The sequence below is a fragment of the Corythoichthys intestinalis genome, chromosome 16 (genome assembly GCF_030265065.1).
Source record: "Corythoichthys intestinalis isolate RoL2023-P3 chromosome 16, ASM3026506v1, whole genome shotgun sequence".
NCBI classification, from domain to species: domain Eukaryota; kingdom Metazoa; phylum Chordata; class Actinopteri; order Syngnathiformes; family Syngnathidae; genus Corythoichthys; species Corythoichthys intestinalis.
Window position 1 is genome coordinate 31,637,102 of NC_080410.1, and position 25,215 is coordinate 31,662,316.

General features: G+C 39.0%; 1 protein-coding gene across 1 annotated transcript; it reads right to left on the bottom strand.

Annotated features, from left to right (window-relative positions):
* Nucleotides 1-1,541: 1,541 nt before the first annotated feature.
* On the bottom strand, nt 1,542-20,901 carry jpt1b (Jupiter microtubule associated homolog 1b). The gene is made up of 5 exons (XM_057817561.1): nt 20,733-20,901; nt 17,844-17,986; nt 11,376-11,530; nt 11,100-11,130; nt 1,542-2,009 (listed from the first exon to the last, which is right to left on the bottom strand). The coding sequence occupies exons 1-5, from the start codon at nt 20,786-20,788 to the stop codon at nt 1,873-1,875; spliced, it is 522 nt and encodes a 173-aa protein (XP_057673544.1). The 5' UTR covers nt 20,789-20,901; the 3' UTR covers nt 1,542-1,872.
* Between the last annotated feature and the right edge of the window lie 4,314 nt (nt 20,902-25,215).

Sequence of the window (25,215 nt, forward strand, 5' to 3'; positions counted from 1 at the left end):
TGTCCTTCTTTTATTGTTTTTTAAGCCGCGTTTTTAGCCTTGCAGAAAGGAAAAAAATAAATTAATTTTAATGTTCAGCTGAGTATTTTTTAAAACTTTTCCTAAGATACTATAAGATACAACACAAGGACCTTGAAAAGTTGAACTTGAATATGGAAAAAAAATACGATGACAAGAACATGAGACATTCCTTGTCGGTTCTGACTCACTGAAAATCAATCCTCCACTTGGCTGGAACTTCCTAGGACAGGAAGTGTTTTTCCTGATCCCCGATGACCCATGCATGCCTTTCGAGCTGGAAATGTATAGGCTCGGCTCTCAGCTTGTGCAGGTTCTGATTGTGTGGGCTTAGGGCTTTAAACTTTCAGGTAGAATAGAGAATGATCAGAATTGAGCCATTATTGTTCTTTGTTCCTACAGCTTATTCTTCTTTTAACTCGTATTTTCATTTTATAACAGTTCATTTGTATTTTATATTTTTCACTTTAAAATGGGGGCTTGGAGAGTTTTACCCATTGTAAATTCTCAATGTTCACACTTTTTTTTCCTTTTTAGTAAAAACTCAAAAACTGTTTTATATCCATTGCTGTCAATGTCAGCCAATGAGTGAACTGGGAGGGCCCAGTGATTACTGTAGGTTGAGATGAGCGCTTCCAAATAAAGTAAAGCCTTCAAGAGGACCGCATAGTCGTTGCTTGACGCAAAAACCTAATAAAAAGGACACTCGCCCCACATAAAAATCAGCTCAAGTCTGTTTGGATAATGCCTTGTTGGGTCAGAAAAGAAGAACCAAAGAAGAATTGCAACCCATGGGGGCTTCGTCAAATTCCATGCAGCAGGATGATTTCATCTACTTTGATCTTGTCATTTTGAGGTCATCATTGTTGAAACTGTTAGGGAGAGGTTATTTATTTAGGAGGGAGGTGGCGTTTATTACAAGGGAGGCTCATATCTAAATGTTTTTATTATTATTAAAATTAACTATGCAGAAATAATCCAACTTTTTTTTTTTCCGGTTAAAAAAGCAAGACTTGACTAAAACAAAGAAAGAAGTAAGGCCTTACTAGAAAAATTAATATATTTTAAAATCTAGAATAGATTTTATCCAGAAAAAACTATAATTACAGTTTTTGGGCTATAAATGAAAAAATCCGGTAGAAAAATATGACCAGGGGAATTACAGCTTTTCTCGGGGAAAAAAATCATGCATACATCTTTTTAACTTGGAAAACTTTTAATCAATAAAAAACTTTAAAATGTGAAAACTAAGACTAGCAGGACAACTCTCAAATGTGAATTTTATTTTGAAAAATACGACTAAAATTACAATATTTTTCTTTCAAATTCTGAAACCTTTTCATGAAGATTTTTTTATTTGCAAATGCATAAGCCCCATCTTATATCATAGTAAAGAAATGTGCAATTATTTCAATAATATCATTAAGAAAAAAAAGGAGTTTTTTTTAATTTGTGGTCCGGTTGGTATTTTTTCCAAGTCAGCTCATCTGGTGGTTGAAGAAATACAAAAAAAGCACCCCAAATTCATATCAATCTTTATTGTATTTAGAAATTCACGCAACAATTGAGATTGGTTTCCTTTTGAGCATTCACAAGACGGACCAACGGGAGATGAACTAATAAACGTGGCGCCATCCCCGGGCGGCGTCAAAGCACTACGGGGCGGGAAGGAGGGCACAGAGATACTTAAAGTGCTTTTATCGACAGTTCTTTAATAGAAAAAAGGATTCGTAGGACATGTTGGCGTTAGAAAGGACCAAGAGGAAGAGCATGACAAGAGCGGGATTTATCTTTCAAAAAAAAAAAAAAAAAAAAAAAAAGTGTTCAAATGGAAGAGGGGAAAAAAAGGGTTGCTCAACCCAGGATGAGACTGGACTTGCCACCGGGTGGGTTTCTCCGGCCGCCCGCAGTGGTGTTGGCATTCCCCGACGGGGCAGGCTGCTGTGGCGCCTCCTGCTCCTCTGGCTCCACCTCCCCGTTGTCAGCACACTCTGACATCAAGACACCAAAACAAACAATCAAAATAATAATAACACTTGGCTTGCTGGCAGCCATCTTGTACTGAAATGAGCAAGACTCCTTCCGATGGAACATTAGCAGACATTCCGGTGTTTGCTTTAGATAAGTGTTGGCCAAGGGGAGTTATCGCTTTTTTTAAAAGCAGAATCCAATAAGCCCTATTCACAGTGATGTCACTCGACTTCCGTATTACTTCCAGGTTAGCTATAGGTTTACTGTAAATTTCAGACTATAAGCCGCTACTTTTCCCCCTTGTTTTGAATCCTGCACTTATTGTTGATTTATTTGGGTTAATAGGTAACACTTTATTTGACAGCATCGTCATAAGGGTTATTTATGGGGTTAAGGCAGTGCTTCTAAATTATTTTCTGTTACGCCCCGCCCAAGGAAGACATAAATGCCCCCCCCCCCCCCCAAAACTCTGCCGCCACTGTAAATAGTATCATTTGTCTATAATATTACTATTATAAGATGCCTCTGCCCAACATTGTGTGCTTTTTTCTATTAAAGAAAAAAAGTAACATAGATCAACTTACAATAAAATTAGGGGTGTCAAACGATTAAAATTTTTAAACGAGTTAATTACAGCTTAAAAATTAATCGCAATTCAAACCATCTATAAAATATGCCATATTTTTCTGTAAATTATTGTTGGAATGGAAAGATAAGACAAGATGGATATATACATTCAACATACGGTACATAGGTACTGTATTTCTTTATTATAACAATAAATCAACAAGATGGCGTTACCATTATGAACATTCTGTGAAAGCGATCCATGGATAGAAAGACTTGTAGTTCTTAAAAGATAAATTTTAGTACAAGTTATAGAAATTTTATATTAAAACCCCTCTTCATGTTTTCGTTTTAATAAAATTTGTACAATGTTCAATCAAAAAATAAACTAGTAGCCCGCCATTGTTGATGTCAATAATTACTTCCACAATGCTCATGGGTGCTGAAGCCTATAAAATCAGTCGCACCCAAGCGCCAACAGAGGGCGGCAAAACTCTGAAAAACACAACAAGTACACCTTTCACTATGCTGTCATTTTAATCTCTTTGAGCAGGGCATTTGTGCGTTAATTGCGTCAAATATTTTAACAGGATTAATTTAAAAAGTTAATTACCGCTCGTTAACGCGATAATTTTGACAGCCCTAAATAAAATATAACTTTATTAACATTGTTTTGGTTGTAACAGAAAAGACTTAAAGCGCATCAATTTGCCTGAATTTAAAAAAAAAAAAAAAGTCACATCCAAACTGTAAAAATACGCAAAAGTACATTTCTGACCATTTGATACTGAAAAATGTAATAAAATCAGTAAATAATAACACATTCATATTGATTAGAAACATTAACACATGAGGACAATATGCCAAAAAATTTGACCGGAAAAACAAAACTGATTAGAAGGAAAAACAAAACTGACTAGGCCTGCAAGCAGGACTGAACGGGCCCTCGCAATCTAGCGCAACTCGGACGTCACGCAACTCTGACAGTGTGCAGGTCAGGGTGGTGGCAGATCCTCCTCTCTAATCATCTCATTGGAACCTAACATGCTCGAAAGTCGCCTCTTTACATTCACACACCTAAGAGATAAAAACCCCTATTGGAGAGAGTACTACAAAAAAGGAGCGAATAAAGGGTCGTCACGGCAACAGACAGAGACATGTGGACATGGGCCGTAAAATAAGTATTTCAAAAGGTCTTGAAACTACAATGACCAACCTGAAAAGAACTGGACATATATTAGAAAAATGAGTGACTTTCTATTGCCACTAGTTGGCGCTGTAGGGTTGATGCAAATGACCCCTACAGGACCCTTCAGAGTATGACTCAACAAGCACAAGATGTTTGTCACAGATATGTTGTAGAAGTTATAACTGTTCAAAACTTGTGGTGAGACGAAATGGCTTCAGTCATTTTCACTTCTCCTGTTGGACTCTTCTGCTTCAACCAAACCTCAGTATTTTTCATCAGGCACCTGAACACATGTCTTATGGCTCCCCTGATGCAGGTTTCAGGTGAATATATTTTTTTCCTTGGAGGAGGAGCCTGTTTAGTAAAAAAAAAGGAATTTCCTGTTCCCACTAGAGGGCGCTAGGCCTAATGGGTCATGTTTCAATGCACTCATGTTAAGGGTGGGATTCCGCACATATATGCCAGATATGAAAAAGATTGAACGTTGTGTCAAGGAGCTATTAGTCTTTTACTGAATTTGTCATTTTGCCGAAAAAATTACCGACTTTGGCACCACGCCCAGGTCAGACCCGTGAATGAAAACGCACCATTTTGAAATTTTTAGATCTCCTATGCCTCCTGAATAGTCTCACCAATTTTGAAGATGATCCAACTAACTCCCTGTGTGACAAGGTCTCAAATGTGCAACCTTATTTATTGATAAAAATTTCACATTCGATCCAAAATACCCGATTTCCTGTTGGGTTTGGAATATGGGTTCAAGAGACTTTTTGGAGCAGTTTTGCACAAGGTATCGACTCCCCAAATTTCATTGCTCTACGTTAAAAAAAAAACTAATAGGAAACGCCTTTTTGAAAAATTCAAGGGGGCGCCACTGAGCCATTTTGTTACATTTTTTTGTAACGTCGCAAGATTATCAAAATCCACGCAAAGCCGCATGTATGTGCAAAATTTGGTGAGTTTTCGTGCATGTTCAGGCCTCAAAATGTAAACTATACTACAAATGGATAAAATTTTCACATTCGATCCAAAATACCTGATTTTCTGTTGGATTTGGAAAATGGGTGCAAGAGACTTTTTGGAACAGTTTTGCATAAGATATGGACTCCCCAAATTTCATTGCTCTACATTGAAAAAACCCAATGGGAAAGGCCTGTTTTAAAACTCCTTTCTGTCGCCACTAGTTGGCACTGTAGAATTGATGCAAATGACCCTTACAAGACCCTTCAGGGTATGACTCTCAACAAACACGGGAAGTTTGGCGCAGATATGCTGTATATCTGCTGAGTTATGATTGTCCCAAGTTTTTTGCGAGACAAATTGTTGACGGTCATTTTCACTTCCTGTTTGGACCCCTCCGCTTCAACGAAACCTCAATATTTTTCATCAGGCACCTGAACACAGGTCTTAAGGCTCCCCTGATGCAGGTTTGAGGTCAACAGATTTTTTTCCCTTGGAGGGGGAACCTGTCTCGTAAAAAAAGGCATTTCCTGTTCTCACTAGGGGGCGCTAGGCCTAATGGGTAATATTTCAATGCACTTGTGTTAAGGGTGGGATACCGCACATATATGCCAGATATGAAAAAGATTGAACGTTGTGTCAAGGAACTATTAGTCATTTACTGAATTTGTCATTTTGCCGGAAAAATGGCCGACTTTGGCACCACGCCCAGGTCAGACCCGTGAATGAAAACGCACCATTTTAAAAACTTAAGATCTCATATGTCTCCTGAACAGTCTCACCAATTTTGAAGATGATCCAACTAACTCCCTCGGCGAAAAGGTCTCAGATGTGCACCCTGTAAATCGATAAAAATTACATATTCGATCCAAAATAACCGATTTCCTGTTGGGTTTGGAATATGGGTGTAAATGCTTTTTTGGAGCGGTTTTGGACAAGGTATAGACTCCCCAAATTTCATTGCTCTACGCTGACAGACCCTAATGTTATAGGCCAATTTTAAAATTTCAAGGGGGCGCCACTGAGCCATTTTGTTAGATTTTTTTTCAACGTTGCAAAATTATCGCAATTTACAATTTTCCGCACGTATGTGCAAATTTTGGTGACTTTTCGTGCATGTTCAGGCCTCCAAATTGGCCGTTTTCATTTGTCCTGAAAAAAAAAAAAAAAAATCCTTTGCAAAACAATAGGGCCTTCGCACGCTTAGTGCTCGGGCCCTAATTAGAAGAAAAAACAAAACTGAATAGAAGAGAGAGAGAAAAAAAAAAAAAAAGAGTCTTTGGACAGAAGGACAGTTTTTTTTTCGCTGCTCAGAGTATCAATGGTGTGGGGTTATTTTGCACTGAGCATGCTAACTGTGCTCACTGGTTTACTGATATAACACTGTCAAAGCGGGACGATTGTTGGCAATATTTGGCAAGTTTTCGCTGAAAAACAATCAAGCGGCTTGTCAATGAGATTGGGGTCTAATGTCTTAAGTGGCGTTTTAATTGATTTGGCTTCCGGCTGTCTGCTATAATCATTTTTAGACACAGTAAACAGTAGTCTTTCCTCATCTCCCACTGTATTAAAGTCAAAGGCAAACGGCCCGAAAAAAGCGGAGGGAGAACCGTAGGTGAGAGCGGTCGTCGTGACAATCCCAAGCCGAAAATGGCACTTCTCGGGCGGACACGCGAGAGCCGGAGAAGACAGTGGGTCGCTGCGTGAGTCTGGCCGGAAAACGGCTTTCGCAAACGGCACACAGCTTGTCGTATCTCTTTTCTGTGTGGTCTTGCTTAGTAAAAAAATACAGCGCACACTCTGAAAATGAGAGCGGCACTGCCACCCACTGAGTCGATGTGCAAGTACACTTTATTCTAGTACCGCAAAAAAAAAAAAAAGGAAAAAAAGCATGTTCCCCAAGGTCACATTTGCCACCCCTGGTATCGCTCTGCGCCCCACTATTTCAGAAGTACTGGTTTAAGGGATTAAGGGTTAATTATGACAGGACACTATCATGGCCATTACTGAATGCTTATGACAGATGTCATTAATTATCATCTGGCAAATTATGTCACTAACTCCATTTATGTCCAGTTTGGATCTTTTAAATCCATTCAAAAGTGAGATAATTTCCCGAATTACACTGAACGACATCCGTCATAAGCATTCAGTATTGCTCATGACAGTGTCATGTCATGATTGTGATTGATTTATCACAGTCTAATGGCGCCACTATCAAATAAAGTGTTATCAAATATCATAACTAGCAATTAATGAAACAACTGGAACAGTAACTGAAGAAATAATTAGCACAGAACATGGAGTTTGTCTGTAGCGCCGCAATACATTCTAGGAGCAGGGGTGAAAGTGGGCCAGAACGGTCAGGAACGCAGTTCCGGTATAAGATTCAGAGCCAGAACGCAGTCCGGTATAAGATTCAGGGTCGGAATGCTGTAGTGGTAAATGGTGCTTTGATTTCGAAAATATGACAACTGTCAAAACGCTAGAGCTGGGAATCTTTGGGCACCTAACGATTCGATTACGATTCAGAGGCTCCGATTCGATTATAAAACGATTATTGATGCACCCCCCTCCTTTTTTTTTTTTTTTTTAAATAAAGTTTTGTACATTAGTTCCAAAATTGTTCAAAAATACTATTTCAGTATGAAGTTAACATATAGCAGTAAATAAAATGTACAAAAATAACGGTAAATAAAAAACTCCAGTCCCCATTCTGTATCAGCAGCTTTAAGCTACATTCAATTAATTTAATGTTGTGAATCAACCGTTAAAGTTGTTAAAATTGCTCCCGTTATTCCATAATTTCCCTTTTGACTACTTTTGACATGTGAAAGTTTTAAAACTATTTTAAAGATAGATTCAAGTCAATATTTTACCGATTTAGGAGTATTTTAGATAAAAAGTTAATTAGGTTTGCTTGGAAGGTTCGCTACAACAGCATTGCAGGGAAGTTTACTGCTTTAAGATGGCGGCCGTTTACTAACGCCCGCATCTAGCTTTTTGCAGATGTGCTGCTACCGCTACCGAGTCTATAATCCATCTAGTCCTATATAAATGATATCTACCGTAACATTATGTAGCTTAGCTGTACTTGTAGCAGCTTTTCGGCAGCAGTCAGGTATGTTGTTGTGTTTTTTTATCTCGTGGCATGAGTTGAGCGTTGGCATTACCCAAGGGGCCGGTTAATGAGAAGCATAATGTTTAGCTACTCCCGCTCCGTTCCGTCCCGAAGACCGCGCGGCGCGCTGAGTGTGTTGTACTTCCGCTTTACGTGGCATATTTCAATAATCGGAATTTGGATGTTTGTGAATCGTTCTCGAATCTTCCACGGCCGAATCGCGAATAATCTAAGAATCGGAAATTTTGCACACCTCTACAAAACGCTATGTAAAAAAAAAAAAATGCTTAGCTGCCACACATGCATTTCATCTCCAAGAAGAAAACAATCTACCACTATCAGATTTACATACACAAGTGTTAACAACGAGCATAATAAAGTGCTTGTGTAGTGTAATCCGTTTCCACCAATATTTATTATTTATTTTATTCCACGGACGGCATGGAGGTTTCCCCAGCTGCTGCAGTTATCTGAGTCTGATGATGATGAGTCACGTCAATGTGCGAATGCACGCAGCAAAGCAAAATGGCCGGACTCATTTATCAGATAAGCAGAGATAGTTAGCTCTGATTGGTACAAATGTGCATGTTTGCTGGAACAGCTAAAAAAAAAAAAAAAAAGGAATTGATGCAACAAAAAAGGGGCAATGCAACATAAAATGGATCAAATCTTTAAGAGCAAGAAAAGAGTTGAGGAGGCTTATTTATCATATTTAGTTTTATTTGCTCTGATGGGGAGGTTCAGAACATATTAGCAGTCAATGTGCACTTTGGACTTATATTTGTTCATTTATGTTAAGCGATTTATTCATTTCCTTATGATTTAAAGAAGTCAATTTCAGTCTGCATAATATAAGTCATCTGTACTTTTTCTGAATTTTTCTGAATGCATGTTACTTATATATTATTAAAAAAAAACAACAAGTGTTTACATTAATTTTAATATATATCCTATGTTCTTAAGTAGCTAAAATTGAGATTTGGCATTTAGTATGTGAGTAAATGAGGGAAAATAAAAATTAGGAGATGGAGGTTGAGGTTATTGCTGTTTTTGTTAACTTTTATTTTGAAAATCATTGAAAAAAATACAATTTTGAATGAAAATCAGTTTTTGTATGTGTTATAGAAATAACTGTGCCAAAACAGCTTTCTTTGCATTTCAGTAGTTTTAGGAGGTTTGACACCCCCCCCCCCCCCTCAAAAATGAAAGAAAAATAAATAAATAAATATATAAAATTACTGGCTCTGTGGCGACCTTCACGTCGGGGAGTTCCGGCAAGAAATTCTAGCCACTTTCACCCCTGTCTAGGAGGCACGTTGGACGACAACCGTGTTGACAGCAGGTGGCAGCAGACGTTAACCGTCTCCCCCAAGGGAGCAGTGATGGCTAAATGAAGCTTCTTGAAACAATGAAGCTTTGCAGCCAGTTGGTTCAGAGCTTCATGGTGTTTCATTTGGTCTTATGACAGTCTTATGATGCCGCTGTCAAATAAAGTGTTACTGGTTAATATCTTTTGGTGTAAATATCCCATTATACAGTGAGGACAGCTGCATCTTATTGTCCAGTGCGGCTTATCTATGAGCAAATGCCGTTTTTGTGTCTAATTTAGTGGGTAGTGGCTATAAGTCAGGTGCGCCTTTTAGCAGTTTCGTTTCCAGGTCACAGCGCGAAGGCTGATGACATAAATATCATGGGGGGCTGATCATTATTTCCTTTCTTCGCTGTAAAACGAAAAGCAGTAAGCAAACATCGCAAAGATAGCAAAATTAAACTGGAAACATTAAATTGCTACTGGATCTTAGAGCCGAGGAAGGGACAGTCCATCGTCGAATCTTTGGAATCATGTGGTTTAATAGTTGCCGATGCCGACCTAAAATGACGTAATGTCCACGTTATAAAATCCTGCCCGCACAGAGTTGCCAACACAGGACAAGTCTGAAAGTGTCCAAACCAGGTGCACTGGTAACTTACGCTGAGGGATATAAGTCTGAAAGCGGCTTTAATGTTACTTAGTTCCTAATTTAGAAATGTTCATTTTGGTTAAATTCGAAATATGTATACGTTTAGCAAGACAATATATTGCCCTGTTGTAAATAATATTTATCTTCATTATACCTTTTGGAATTGAATGGTTTTCCTTATAGATCCTGGTGTCCATGTAAGCTCAATGGAGTTTCGCAGAGGGATATACTTTTATCGACAAACCCAGAAGAGGGTATGACATCATGTGAATTACCCCCATGTCTGACCTTGGATACTGCCAAGAAACTCACCATTGTTTGTCTTGTATCATGGGTCACTTTTACAGCAAACTTTAATTGGAAGTCAAGTACAGAGAGAAAATGTTCTATTTCTTGCTCCTACGTAGTAAAAAAAAAACAACCAAAAAACCTCAATACCCACATCAAAACAATGTAGCGGCACTACCACGCCTGAGTAATCACAAACATTTGCTGAAAAATTTTACAAGATCTGCCTCAGTCTTGTGATTCGAAGTTGCGGTTGCTCTAACTCTTTATAGGGCAAGTGACTATTTTTGGTCATTTAAAAAAGTTAGCCTCGTAAAGACCTGGCTTCAACATACGTCGACATCGCATTTTGGCCGCATGTGCTATACTGTACTAGCGTGGCTACGTGACCCAAAATGTGATGTCCATGTATGTGTATGCCAGGTCTCAATTGTATTTTATATTTTTCATAATGAATCCTTATTTTACTTCTACTACTTTTTTAAAATAAATAGATAAAATGTTGATTATGAAAAATAAAAACAGAAATACACTCTAGTTATGGCCCTAAATAACACACTTAAATTGATAATAAAATGGGATTAATAAATAACTTTTTTTTTAATCCTTTTAAATAATAAAACATTCTAAATATATATATTTCTTATTTGGGTTATTTAAAAAGGAAAAACGAAGAGAATAAAAATAAAGAATATTTACTATTAACTCATTGCCACTGCCACTGACAACAATAGACGTTCAATACATTTAAACTGAGAGGACTGACTGTGAATTCTCACGTTTCATTGCCATTGATCACAGTAGTAGTCCAATCTAGTTTAACTGAATTTTCTGGCAGCTCTGTCAATGGCAGCCACAAGTTAAATGAGTGCTTTATAAAGTGTTTAAAACACAAACAAACAACCCAACCATGCTACCACAAAAAAGGAAATACACAAGCACACTACAAAGGAAACTCCTGACATGCAATGAGGTGAATTTCCTGATTCATACAAAAAAAAAAAGTGACTTTCAATCAACTCACCGTTGTTTGCTTGTTCTTGGCCATTATCTTCCTGCAATTGAAAAAAAAATATGAATAAAGAAAACAAACATGGCAGACTTAACCACAGTGACCCATTAAACTGGAGACTGGAGACAACACCCTATCATCATGTGACATAATTAGCATGACAGCCCAAGTCGTGGTCTTTCAACTCAGGAAGAAACAAAAACAGTCCTCCTTCCCTTTTCCCTGAGCTGTCACGTCACATCGGTGGCAACTCCGATTTCCAAAGACATCGGTGCGGCCCCTTCTTACCTCTTGTCTTTGGTTCCACACCAAAGCGGCTCCAGAGTTGTGGATGGTGGTAAGCTCCGGCTGAGGGTTTTTGGGGAACAGAATGGGCTGCTGGCACCGTCTCAATGGGGCCGAAGGCTCCCCGCACAGGGTCCCTACGGCGGCGTCGTTGGCACCTGTTGGCCAAAAAAACCTTCAGTAAATTCACAGTGTCAAAAATTTGTCAGTGAGACATCAATCTATTGAAACTGGGATGTCCGGCAACTGAAAAAACACTAAAGCAGTTAAAAAAGTAGGAAGTTCATTGATGTGTTTCCTGAGTTTTATGATTGTATGTGGTAATATGCCAAAGTCACAGTGTGGTAAATGTAAAAACAGTTCATTTTTAGATAAGATCTGGTTCATCTATTACTATCAGTAGCACTAAAGAAATTAAAAAGGGACAGACAGCAGCTCGTATATATGACATCCATGTGAAAATTTCTGGTCTGGAACTGTTTGTTATAAGGTTTGAATTCATTGCTCATGAAAAAAAAAATGATAGCCTACTGTTATCTTTTTCTATATTGGTGGTGTATTGCACCCTTAACCAAATGTATGTTTTGGGTGGATGACAAAAGGATTAGACAGGAAAGTGCTGAGACCAATGACCCATAGTGATTCAGCCCTGTGAGCAGATGTCCTCCAATATGGAGCCTAATGCAATTAGTCACCCCCAGACCCCTGTGTTATAAAACAGAGATGAGACAAGCAATACATTAAATTGAGTCATTGTTTCCTGTAACCAATAGCCCGCTCCTGCATGTGCTTATCCTTGATTCTGGCCGAAAGTTTGATTCTGAAGTAGTCGGGTCACAACCCGAGATTGTTGATTTCATCCCTTACCCTAACTTCACTTAAAATGAGTTCACATCAAATAAACGTTACTCCACTTCATTCAATAGTATATCATTCATTTGAGCTGAATTTATTATGATTCAAGTAATTTCAAGTTTTTTTTCATTCAAAATATGAAATTGAACATATTTAGATTAGGGCTACAAGTAACTGACTAATCAACAACAAATCAAGCAACAACTATTTTGATAGACAAATCATTTAGAGACATTGGAGAAATCCCTCGCTTGCAGCTGTAAGGCTCAACCCTCCCCACCAGTTGTTGCTCAGTCTCAGTGAGTCAACTGTGCTACATGATGGCTGAAGGAGGTGAAACTCCTGAACTTTTTTCCCTATCGAAGAAAACGAAATCGCTGGTCTGGGGAAACTTCGGCTTCAGAAAAGTTACAGACGGCCACAGCTTAGAGCACGGGTCTCCAAACTTTTTCCTGTGAGGGCCACATAACTTTTCCCTTCTCTGATGAGGTGCCGGGGTCAGTTTGTAACAGAAAAAGTGTGATGATTGCAGGAGTGCCTAAATGTAAAAAATATTGTTTTTGAGAGAGCCACAATAAAATAACCAATTCTGGATTCTTCATGGAGCAAAAGTAAATAAAATAAAAATAATAATATAATAATAATAAATAAAAATAACACTATAAAATAGATAATAACCAAATAACCCTCTCCCCTTTCTTCACAGAAAAAGGCCAGGAAATAAATAACACTATTGAGAAAAAAAAAAAAAAAAAAATCAAAATGCTCTCTGGTATTGTTCAGGGGGGGCGGACCAAATGTGGAGGCAGGCCATAGTTTGGGGACCCATGGCTTAGAGCTCAGGTGTCAAACCGGTTCCAGAAAGGGCCAAGTGGGTGCTGGATTTTGTTCCAACAGATACCACGCAGAGAGTTTAACCAATTAATTATCTGCTGAAACAAGCAGCACCTGACAATGATTAACTGATTACACATGTGAAAGATCTGATTCGTATAAAGGTATCCTCTTCATTAGTTGGAAAGCAAACCTGCACCCACTTGGCCCTTTCTGGAATCAGTTTGACACCTGTGGCTTAGAGGAAGAGGGCCAACTGACATGTAAAACATGTCTGTGGAGAGTGGCTGCCAAGGAGGCAATACCTCCAATATGATTTTGCATTTATACAAAATTAAAGATTAGTAAACACTGTTATGAACGTTTCCCACCAGCTACGACAGTTAACTCCAGTGTGTTTAGTGTGTCTAGCTGTGGTAAAACGTGTTTTTCCTCTCTCTCTGGCAACTGTCTGTGTAGAGAAACTGAGTTTGTGTGTGTAGTGTAAACATGGTGAATCATACACACATGCTTTTTATGGAAAATAATTCAATTATTTTGGTTCTGATGGTAATAATGTTGAGCTGTGTGTTTGGGCTAACCTAAGAGATGGCATTTATTTTTAATTTTATTTAGCTTTTTTTATTTTTTTTAAATTTTTTTTTAAACTTAACATCATACTTATGTTCCAATTTGCTAATATGTTTGGAAAATAAAAATTCTGCAATACAGTACTTGCAATACCATGAAACCGTGATATTTTGGCTTAAGGTTATTATCCCGTCAGAATATCATACATGCCTCATCGCACTGAAGTGGCATTTTTGGGGAAAATTTTTATTTGATAAAATCAAACACCAAGAACAGACATGTCATCTTGAAAGGCAATTTAAAATAAAAATAGAGTAGAGAACAACAGGCTGAATAAGTGTACGGAATGCTAACGCTACATGATGCATAAATAACGAACTGAGAACATGCCAGGAATATTAGAGTTATTCAGATAACTAGCATAAACAACACGCTAACAAAGTTTACCAAACTATCAGTGTATATAGTGTATAGGTATAATAATGTGTTAATAATGACACGCATAAGTTGCTCCAGAGTATAGGTTGCAGCCCTGGCCAAACTATGCAAGAAAACTGCGACTTATAGTCCGAAAATGCGGTATTTGTAATTTTAAAATATATTTAATTTATATTTAACGTTTAATTTTTTTTTTTTAATCCTATATTCATGTATTGATTAAAAAAACTGGAAATATTCTTTTTTTTTTTTTTTTTAAGACAAAAAACAGGAATAAAAACAGAAAATATTCCTGGTTATTTTGGTCCTGAATAAAAGCAGGCTGATATCTTTCTAATTACTGAAAATAAGACACACACTGTTTTGGGAAAGTATGATAATTACATAGTATTCAAACTCCATCTTAAATACTCAGTTCAGTTATATATAACATTAAATACAGCGATATATACAGGTACGTGAATCGATTCGTAGACTCTTCGCAAAAATAATCGGTGATTAGTCGACTATGAAAATAATCCTTTTTGGCAGCCCTAATTTGGATTTATGAGGTTACGCTACCCATAAGCGGCCCCTTCCTTGGAAATTAAATGCTCCATCCTGCACTCATTGTTTGACAAAGGTCAAGGCCGAGTTCAGGGCAGCCTTCCTGTAGTACTTCCTATAGCCAAGAACAAGTGGGAGAAGTTTGTTTGCTTCAAGGTGTTTATGTTGGCTTTCTCTGTATAAATTCCTAAAACTAGCCAGAGGTTTGTAAACCCGTCTTGACTATGCGTACCTCTCAAAGCTTCCATTTTGGTAAGAGGGTCAAAAACGTAGTGTGCACTACCATGTGTTGCCAAAATAAATGCACAGCCTCACGCAGGGCACTGCTTCAGCACCCTCTGGCTACAAAGCGCTTCACGCTTGGTGGCGATGCACATAGGAGCTCGTTTTCCAATCACAGCCAGTGTCTTGTGTGTTAACTGTTGCTAACTTTAGACCAGCTGTTGGGAGCAACTGCTCAGCTGAGGCAAATGCCCTCGAGGCGCACATTCTCACCATTGTCGGCAGTCTACTACTTCGGTCTAAACTAGTGGTGCTGTGATTAATTGGCAATCAAATGTTTCTAATATTATTAATGGACAACTATTTTTTTTATAGTCGGAATGCTTTGACACACTCTTTCCCTACCCAAAAATTGTCAAACTCAGGTACGAATTATATGTCAACATTATACTCCAGGTGTGCCCTCTACTTCGAGTTGGTTCAGTTGTTCAAAAGTGATACTGAAGATGAAGACTTGAATGGATAGTGATTTGGAGTGAAATCGAGTTTTTTTTTTTTAATCGTTATCTGAATAACTGTTAATATGTTAAGTTTATTAACAGATATTTAGCACTTTTTTCTCCGTTTTATTACTGCTATAATGTATGTTTGTGCTTGATGTGCTCTCTGATTAAATAAAATGACCTCCCCAAAATGCGATTTATATTCCGGTGCGACTAATGTTTTTTTTCCCTCTTCATTGCGCATTTTTATGGCTAGTGCGACTTATAGTCTGAAAAATACGGTAAATATTCTGAGTGATGTGATCCTTGATGAACATATTTAATATATTTGTACTCAATTGATATAAGAATTTCACAAACTATGGTAGAGTTTCATAATATTCATAGTCCAACTTTTCGGTTCTAATGCACATTTACAGCTACAATGTTAATCCACGAGCGATAGAACAGTAAATAATATCACTTAAATCTGAACTGATGAGTTGTCTCATTGTCATAAAAAACAATCAGTGATGAGTTGACCTTCAAAATAATAGTTTGTGGCCTTCCTAATGTAAACTCCACATGCCAATGTCAACTGTAAATGAGAAAATCAGTTCTGTTCAGCTGCTAAAAATGTTACGAAATCACAAGCCACCCGCTGACTGATCTGAAACGATAAGATCCTGTTGACTCATTCAACTTTCATACAGACAAATTGGTTGAAAAACTCATGTCATCAGCATTGCAATGTTATAGAACTCAGGGGATCTATCATTTGAAGTAGAAAGACATCAATGTCATCAGGGTGCATTATTTTCTATTAATTTCCACTCCCTTCCGTATGATGCGTTGAAGAGTCCAGAGAATCCGGCAGACTCATACAGACGGCGCCGCTAATGAAGGGGCGCTTGTTGTCGAGGGGCCGACGTCGGAGCACTTTACTCCATTAACGAGCGCGGCCACTCCTCTGATTCTTTAGCGTCTGTTGTTCCCCGCGTGACAAAGACACTCTGTGTTAGCTTTCAGGTCCACCGCCTCCCTGGAGCTGCTCTATAGCATTCGCTGAGTCATCATGCTTTCCTGGCAGTGAATGGTCATGCTTCAGTGACATTGACGGCGATGGACGTCCAATTTATTAGGACTGGGAGGGCTAACGAGTTTGGGTGAATACTTAAGAGTGAATGTTTCTGAGGTGGAAGTTTATTCACAATTTATTTAGACAATATTATACCGCCATATGAGACAGTATTGTCGTTAGTGGTATCCAATCAGCTAACCGACACGAACGAGTCAAAATGGATTGGCACTTAAACATGCTCATACAGGCATCCCTGCTCAAAATGGACTTCCAACACCATCAATGGTAGGGAATAAGTTCTTTTAAAATATGAATGTATTGACTTACGAGCTCTGTCATAAAACAAACTCAAATATTTTTTTAAAAAAAGGTTATTTTTGGACTATAAGGCACATTTGTTCATTGATAAGCCGCACCGGACTATAAGCCGCAGCTGTCCTCACTGTATTATGGGATATTTACACCAAAAGATATTAACCGGTAACACTTTCTTTCACAGCAGCGTCATAAGACCGTCATAATTATGACATGACACTGTTACGAGCATTAATGAATGCTAATGACAGACGTCATTTAGTGTCATCAGGCAAATTATCTCACTTTTGAATGGATGTAAACGGTCCGAGCTGTACATAAATGGAGTTAGTGACAAAACCGGCCTGATCACACTTCATGACATTTGTTATAAGCATTCATTAACGCCCATGACAGTGTCATGTCATAATTATGACAGTCTTATAATGCCGCTGTCAAATAAAATGTTACTTATTAAGTCAAATAAATCAACAAATTAAGCCGCACTGGGCTATAAATCGCTGGGTTCAAATTGAGGGAAAAAAGTAGCGGTTTATAGTCCGAAAATTAGCGTAATAAACCTAAAAAGTATTTTTTTTTTAAAAAAAAACCTACATCAAGGCAACTTACGAACTCTGTCATATATGTCATATATATAAAAAAAAATAACGCCGAAAAAAGTGAACCAAAGAAACTTCAACAACTAAACAGATTCACCATGTAGATGCCTTTCTGCAAATAGAGTGAAAACATGTGATGCCACGTTCCAGCAAATCCTCGTGAATGCGCTGCGGAACATTAAGTACACAAACACAGCAAACTGGAAAAACGACGTCGTCCCACTTAAACATCATGCTAAACAAACAGTGAGTCTAGTCGGGACAAAGCCTTACCTGGATTATTTGGCGGTACTTTCATTTCTATACAAGGCCTACATTTCAACTGACCCATTTCTTTCCATTCAGGGCTAATCTAATCCCCTCAATAACAAAGCCTTGTGTCAAATTACTGCCGAGTTGCTCTTCTTGGAATGTTCCGACTGCTTCGACGGAAAAATTCTAAGTGCTATTTTTCTTTCGGTAACTATTCCAACATGGAGGAAAGCGTTTGAAAAGTGTGGGTGAATGTGAAAAGCTGAAAAAAACTGACTGGGTGGGTTGTTCCTCCGGTGAGCATGGGGGTCGTCGGGTTCTGCGAATATGCTGGAGGCCATCTTGTTCTTGCGCTGAGGGGTGGTGTTTTCGTCTGACCCGAAGGAGAAGCTGGAGGCGCCGCCTGGCGGTCGGAGAACTCTGTGGAAAAGTCAGTTGTTGGAGTTAGAATACCGCCAGTGCATGATGACCTTTCAGTGCCCTTGACGACAATAGACGCCCAATCTGTTTGGACTGACTTGGCCGAAATATACCGTATTGGCCCGGATATAAGACTGCATTGAAATAAGATTGAAAAAGAGGGCGTCATCTTATATCTGCGGTCTAGACATTATACCCATTCATACGCTAGATGGTGCCAGATATCATTGACGCGATGTTCTGTCGTGACAGATCTCAGCTACTCTGAAGTTTAACCAGTTGCATTATTTTATTGCAATATTTTTCCTTATTCAGATTTGTTTCAGCACTGGTTACAGTTAGACTTCACTTTGATGGTTAATGCAGTTATTGCAATTTTGTTGTTTTATCACAATAGATTGGTTTATTTACATTTCAAAAACCAGAAGCCATTCATTTACGAATGTGATTGCACTTTAGTTCACATATTTAAATGTTCAGATATTAAGATTTGAATGACGCAAAATAACATGCTTTTTCTCTCAAATATATTGTTATAATCATTTGTTTAGGATGTACTATATAAAAATTAATTTGGTGTTCAAAAAGTCTTTTTTCAAACTTGAGTCTTGAAAAAGAGGGGGTCGTCTTATAATCAGGGCCATCTTATATTCGGGCCAATACGGTAGTTTGCGGTATTCTTGAGGTTCCTTGTCCATCAATACATTGGCTGCTATTGATGGTGATCACTGCCATTAGCAGTGAGCAAATTAAAAATGATTGAAAAGGTTTTTTTGAAATTGGTCCTAAGGTGCAAGTTTTTTTTTTTTTCACATACACTCAAGCAGCGAATAGTTGCATCTGTTACATTTGGTAACTAAGCTGCCTCGATTAAATCGACAATCGTGTCGAGAAATTGTTGACCTAAAATCGTGTAAATCCTCCTCTGTGAGCCTCTTAACAGTAATAGTTAAAGTGATTTCTATTGACCTCCATGAAAGTAGAATGATGAATTTTGTAATTAATCCAAGTAAGATATTAGCAAAAATCGGCTTTTGCTTTGGAAAACAAATCACACGCTCACATGACATTCATAGTCCAACTCTTCCCGATGCAGTTTTTAGTTCCAATGCACATTTACAGCTAAATTTTAGTTCTAAAAGTAGAGTAGTGCTCAAAACCACACTATTTGAGACCAAGACTTGCCTTCGGGAGTTGAGAACGAGACCCAAAAAGAAAATAACATGAATCACATATAGTATTTACGATTATTTGACGATTAAAACAATAGTTTGGGCAGCTTTAACTTCTTTTGAAGTAGTTCGCCTGACTGTGACAACATTGTTTTTACATTGCATTGCTGATTTTCATCGATCACAGGTCTCAAACTTCTGCAGTGACAAACAGACGAGGGCTTTCGTCTCCATTTTTGAATGGCTATATTGAATCTCATGTGGGTTAACGTTACTCAACCAAGGTAAAAAAATTGAAATAATATAAGTCACCGGATGAATAGACAATGTAAGCAAAGTATCTTTAACAAAAGACAGCTTTTTTTCTTGCTGAACCAACAGGACAAAAAGGCCGACTGGACCCCTCCCTCTTTTCTCTCTTCTCGGGAGTCAATGAAACCACCAGCTGACACCGAGCAGCTGTCCAAGCCTCGGAAAGACGGCAAATGTGCATCGTCCATCAAGTGCATCCTGTGTTCGTCCCGCTTGGCTTGTATGGGAAAAGCTAAAGCAGAGTTCACCTTCCCGGCCAGCGGATGAGCTCATGCTTTCCACGCAGACACACAGAAAGAGCGAGGGGGGAGGCTTTAAGCGGCCTGGCAGCAGACCCCACCCTAGAATTGCTCTGCAAACGGCTTTAGCAGACAGAGGTCGACTGGTGAGATTTGAGTCTCGTTTTCGGACGCTAAGATGAGCAGTAAAGGGCTTGAAAGGAGCGACAGCAAAGATCTGACGGAGAGATTTGGGAGGCTTAGCTAAGCCAAAGCCCTCCACCCGCAGACCCCCCGTCCGTCGACACATGCCACATCAAAACGCCTGATGACTGACAGTGTGCTCAGCAAAAAATAAATAAATCTGATTAATATTCCCATTTGTTGCCCCCTCCCAACCCGTCAACTGAGACAGCACAATTTCTTTGCATTGTTTTGAGGTTACAAGGCTAGACTCATGACTCCCAGCTATGATACGACTGCATACCTTTTGGATGAGTAGCCCACCAGGTTTTTTTTTTTTTTTTTAACTCAGTCACTGCCGTTGACGGCGATATACGTCCAATCCATTTGAACAGGGAGAACCCAGATAACATGGATTTGACGTCTATCGCCGTCAATAGCAGCCAATGAGTTAAAACAGTTGACCAACTTAATAACGAACCTCTGACAAACTCTTAAACATTAACCCTCAATTATGATTCGATTCGATGAACTGGAACGCTAACTAAAACGTTAATAAGCTTATTAACTTTAGCGTCATTGACTATTATCATTTTTGTTTCCAATTAGGCTAAACCGGCTAACTATCCAACAAAAGCCAGACAGAATGACCCCACGCAGTGCAGCTAAAGTCCAAACGGCGCATCAGATTAACTTAATTAGCAGGATTGGCTGACACTTTAGCTAAAGCCACAGGATTTTACAACCAGCAGCAGGCTAACGTTGGCTAACAAGTTAGCTTCTCGGCGAAAAAAAGAGGCGTTTTTGTCCATCATTTTCTTTTGTTCACCGCCGTTAAATGGAGTCAAACTTGTCGTTTACCTGGAACTGCTTTTGGCACCGGGTTCCACTCCTTGGAAGGTGGTGGTCGTCGTCATCTTCGAGGGTCTTTCGCTGAATTCGAAGCGACGAATGTTAAAAATAACTGACAAAATGCGGTGGTCTCCACCCGACGGTGCCCGTGGAAAGCCTGCAGCCGTTCCTCAACGAAGAGCCGCTTCGATAACGGCGAATCACGACTCCGCCCACTACCGTTCTTTCTCCTTGTGATTGGACGGAATGTCAAGTAAATCGTCCGTCATTGGAAGAAAAACACGGAACTCACCTCTGCTGTTGGTGGCAGCTTCCCTGTGAAAGAGGGAGAAAAGCCACACAATTCCCCTGGGTAAATAATGTAACCTCGTCTAACAGGTACAAATATGTTCAATTTGACTACAATTCTATGTGTTGAATCACAGCTGAGACATCATTAGCTTTGCATAAGGTTCAACGATAAAGAAATGGAAAACACATCTACAGTCATGTGAAAAAGTTAGGACACCCCATGAAATATTCAGTTCTTTATTAAGAAATGTTCACATATCAATGTCTGATCTTGTTTTTTTTATCTTTGGAAAAGAAAGTGATTTAATTGCCGCTAAACAACAAACATTAACATTGCTTTACTCATTAAACCAAATGTATCAATAAAAATGCCATTACTAACCAGTATTGGGCATGTTACCTTAAAAAAGTAATTAGTTACATTACTCACTACTTCTTCCAAAAAGTAACTGAGTTAGTAACTGAATTACTCTAAAGTAAAAGTAACTAGTTACCAGGGAAAGTAACTATTTCCATTACTTTAAAAAGAACTTGTTGTATGTCAAAGAATTTTGAAATTTTCTGAGCAGTATTCGAGTCAGTGGAATAGAGAAGAACAGACAGGGAGTTAACTTGTAAGGTGCTTCAGTAGATTTGAATTGCTTACCACAGATATCGACAAAAGCTTTGCCCCGGGACATAAATTGCTGGCTGACAGTGGGAGATGGGAACGAGGCTAGCATCAGGTGTAGCAAACACAGAAACGTTACCAAACTTTGGAGAGCATTGTCTAATTGAATGAGCAGGGACAAACAGCATGGAGTCAGAAATACGTGCGCTATTCTCGAACCTGAACGCACCCCAAGTCTTGGATGACAAATCAACAGAGCAGAGAGTCGACTTGACATGGCTGGTAGTTTCAATTTATTCAGAGTAAGTAACGCACCGCTTTTGACCGTCAGTAACGGTAACGGCGTTGTAACGGCGGAAAAAGTAATTAGTTAGATTACCCCGTTACTGAAAAATAACGCCGTTATGTAATGGCGTTATTTATAACGGCGTTACTCCCAACAATGATACTACTAATACTACCTAATAGCTAGTGTTACCCCCTTTGGCTGAAATAACTTAAGTGAGACGCATTTTGTAGCCATCCACCCGTCTATGACATCGGTTTAAAGAACATTTGCCCCACTCCTCAACGCAGAATACTTTGAGCGGTGAGATGTTTAAGGGGTTTCTTGCATGTACAGCCCGTTTCAAGTCACCCCACAGCATCTCAATGGGATTAAGATCTAAACTTTGACTCGGCCAATCCAGGACACACCATTTCTTCCTTTTCAGCCAGTCCTTGGTGGATTTACTTTGCCTGGTATACCAGACTCACCGCTGTTTCAGCGACTTGAGTCTGGCGACCGTCCGGCGGATGAAATTCCGAGGGCGGAGCAAGCCACAGCAAACAGACAGCGGAGTGGACCAATCAGCGACGGGCAGACGTGACGTTGTTAAAGCGACAAGTAATTAGCGTGAGCGGAGAATGGAGAAGTTTATTCAACATGGCTAGCGCGAGCCATGTTGACTGTTGTCATTGACTTGTTTCGATGTGTTTTTGGTAAAACTGGTTTTACCGCGGTTTGGAACATATTGTCGGCTCTCCCGTTCGCAATCTGTGTTGTTGTAGACACGACTTTCGGCGCGCGAGGGTGACGTTACTCGTTAAGAACACGTCACGCAAATAAACGAATCTGATTGGACGACTGATTTTGTACCTTGCTCGAGAGGCCGTTAATTTTAGAATTTTGTCCACGAACAATCAACCAGTATGATGATATGATGAATGATATGAACAAACAAGTAATTTTTGGGGGGTTAAAGATGCGAGCTAAATCCTTTATCTGCTGCTGGTTTCGATTTAATGCGTATAGCGAGGTAGATCCACACTGGTGCTTTGAAGCTGGACGCTGTTCAAAACAGTCCATTTCCAAGCATATATACTGTATAGGCGGTTCCAGGAGTTCACACAACCAAGCACAGCACAGGAAGTCCCGGGGGCTTATCTACGTCGTGCTGAATCCATTTTTGGAGATTCCGTGGGTTCCTCTGGTGTCATTTGGCAGTTTAAAACATTGTCTACTTTAACCGCAATTCATGATGTTAAATGCAAACATGGCTAAACTTGACATCTCTGTCACAAGGACAGACAGTCATTTGGTTCTGTAAGCCCTCGAATAGACAGCAAACTCTGATTGTTGATAATAAGTATTGTCCCAAATCTGTAAAGACATGGAATTGGTAAATTGGTTACTAAGTGCTGTGGACAAGATCTTCCCTACAATGCAAACAGAATCTGGACAACGAACAGAATTTGGACAACGCCCATGTCTGGGCAAAACTTTCAAATCTGGATTTGTAGAGGATGGCTGGGGAAAATGGCGGCTGCTGTGTCTGACCACACTCGAAGTGGAGGACGTCAAGGACATCTACCTGTCAATCATGCTGATGGCTGTGATTCTTCTGCAAGGGCTCGGAGCCCACTGGATTCGTCGGATCATCATTAAAATGCTGGAGGGCCAAAGGAAATCAGTGGAATTGACCACTACGGCCGTGAGCACTATCACTGGAGTGCACGCCAGCCTCTACAAGGCCTGTGACGACACATCACAGGTGAAGAACGACCTAGCTGCATCCAACATTGCCACAACCAGAATGGTAATGAAAATTACCACGGAGCCGCGCAACCTGGAGATTGTTAATCGGAACGCAGCAAGGAATGAAGACCACGACGAGGAATGAATCAACTGATTCAACTGTTCATTTTCAGTCGCTTTGTTTTCCATTTGGGGCATTTACAGGTCACTTCCTGTTGATTTTGGGGCATTTACAGGTCACTTCTTGTTGATTTTGGGGCATTTACAGGTCACTTCTTGTTGATTTTGGGTTACTGGAAAAACCAACAGGAAGTGACCTGTAAATTGTCTTGTGAATACACTTGTTTCAGTACCATTGACGGCGCTAGACGTCCAATCCGGTCAAAAGTAATTGGATGTCAAGCGCCGTCAATGGCAGCCAGTGAGCTAACGTGTACACTATTCTAATGGAAGATTGATTTTGGTAGCAACCTGTTGGTTCCTTTTTTTCTAAAACAGTGACACCTTATTAAGACAATATATCAATCCTTGGTGGGAGCATATCGATAACCTTTCGGGCTATAAAACGTTACGATGTATCACCTTTTCAAGATATCGTCACATCCCTAGTCATGACAATGGACAGCTACTGTATTCAAAAGTTCACACCTTCTTCACCCTTCTCAAGCAAGTGACTATTTTTGGTAATTAAAAAAAACCCCAAAACATCATAAATGTTTATTTTTACTACTACTCTATATAGTAATTTTTATAATTATAAATAATTTATAAAATAAAACAATGTTAGTAAAAACCATTCATGAAATTAAAAATAAAAACAAATGCACACTGGCCATGGCTACAAGTAACAATTGAGGATTTAACTCATTGAATGCCACTGATGGCTATAGATGTCCAATTCAATTAAACTGGGAAGACTGGCTGTGAATGCTCAGGTTTCATTTTGACCGTGAGGGGCAAATGTAGCTGTCAATAGTAGCGAATGAGTTATACGATTAAATATATATATATAATTTATGCATGAAAGGGTTAAGTTGAATCGTAAATGAACCTATTGGCTGCCATGAGCGGTGAAATTTAAAAATCAATGGTTGTAAGTTGTAACATTGACCATAAAGAAAATTTTGACATATTACAAACACTCCAACTAAGGAACCAGATCATGAACCTCTCTACAGCTCTAAAGCCTTTCATGTTATTTTCTTAACTCATTGGCTGCCATTGATGACGCTAGACATCCAATCCTTTTGGACAGGCAAGGGCTGTCCAATATGAATGGATGTCAATCGTCATGGCACTGAAACATGAGCATTCCAGTTAAAATGTATATGTTTATCGCTGTCAATGGCGCTTATAAGATTATAAGTTATAAGAGAAAAAAAAAAAATCTAGTAAAATGAAAACAACTAGCAAATCCAATCTAAAAAATAATTAACCCCTCCATAATGAAAAATCCCAAACTGTTAAAATGTTGGTAAAGTTTCTTCCACCAACATGCCAAAGTCATGTGTTGTCATGAGTGCTTTCAGGTACATTAAGTGGTTGTTAAATGCAATTAAAAGCAGTTAAGAGTA

What these genes read in the sequence shown, in the direction of transcription:
- jpt1b (XM_057817561.1), bottom strand. Translation starts at nt 20,788, where the DNA reads ATGACGACGACCACCACCTTCCAAGGAGTGGAACCCGGTGCCAAAAGC. An exon ending in TGTGGAACCAAAGACAAGAG is followed by an intron (nt 11,131 to 11,375) that starts GTAAGAAGGGGC and finishes TTTCAATTGCAG; the next exon opens with GAAGATAATGGCCAAGAACA. An exon ending in CCAAGAACAAGCAAACAACG is followed by an intron (nt 2,010 to 11,099) that starts GTGAGTTGATTG and finishes TCTTGATGTCAG; the next exon opens with AGTGTGCTGACAACGGGGAG.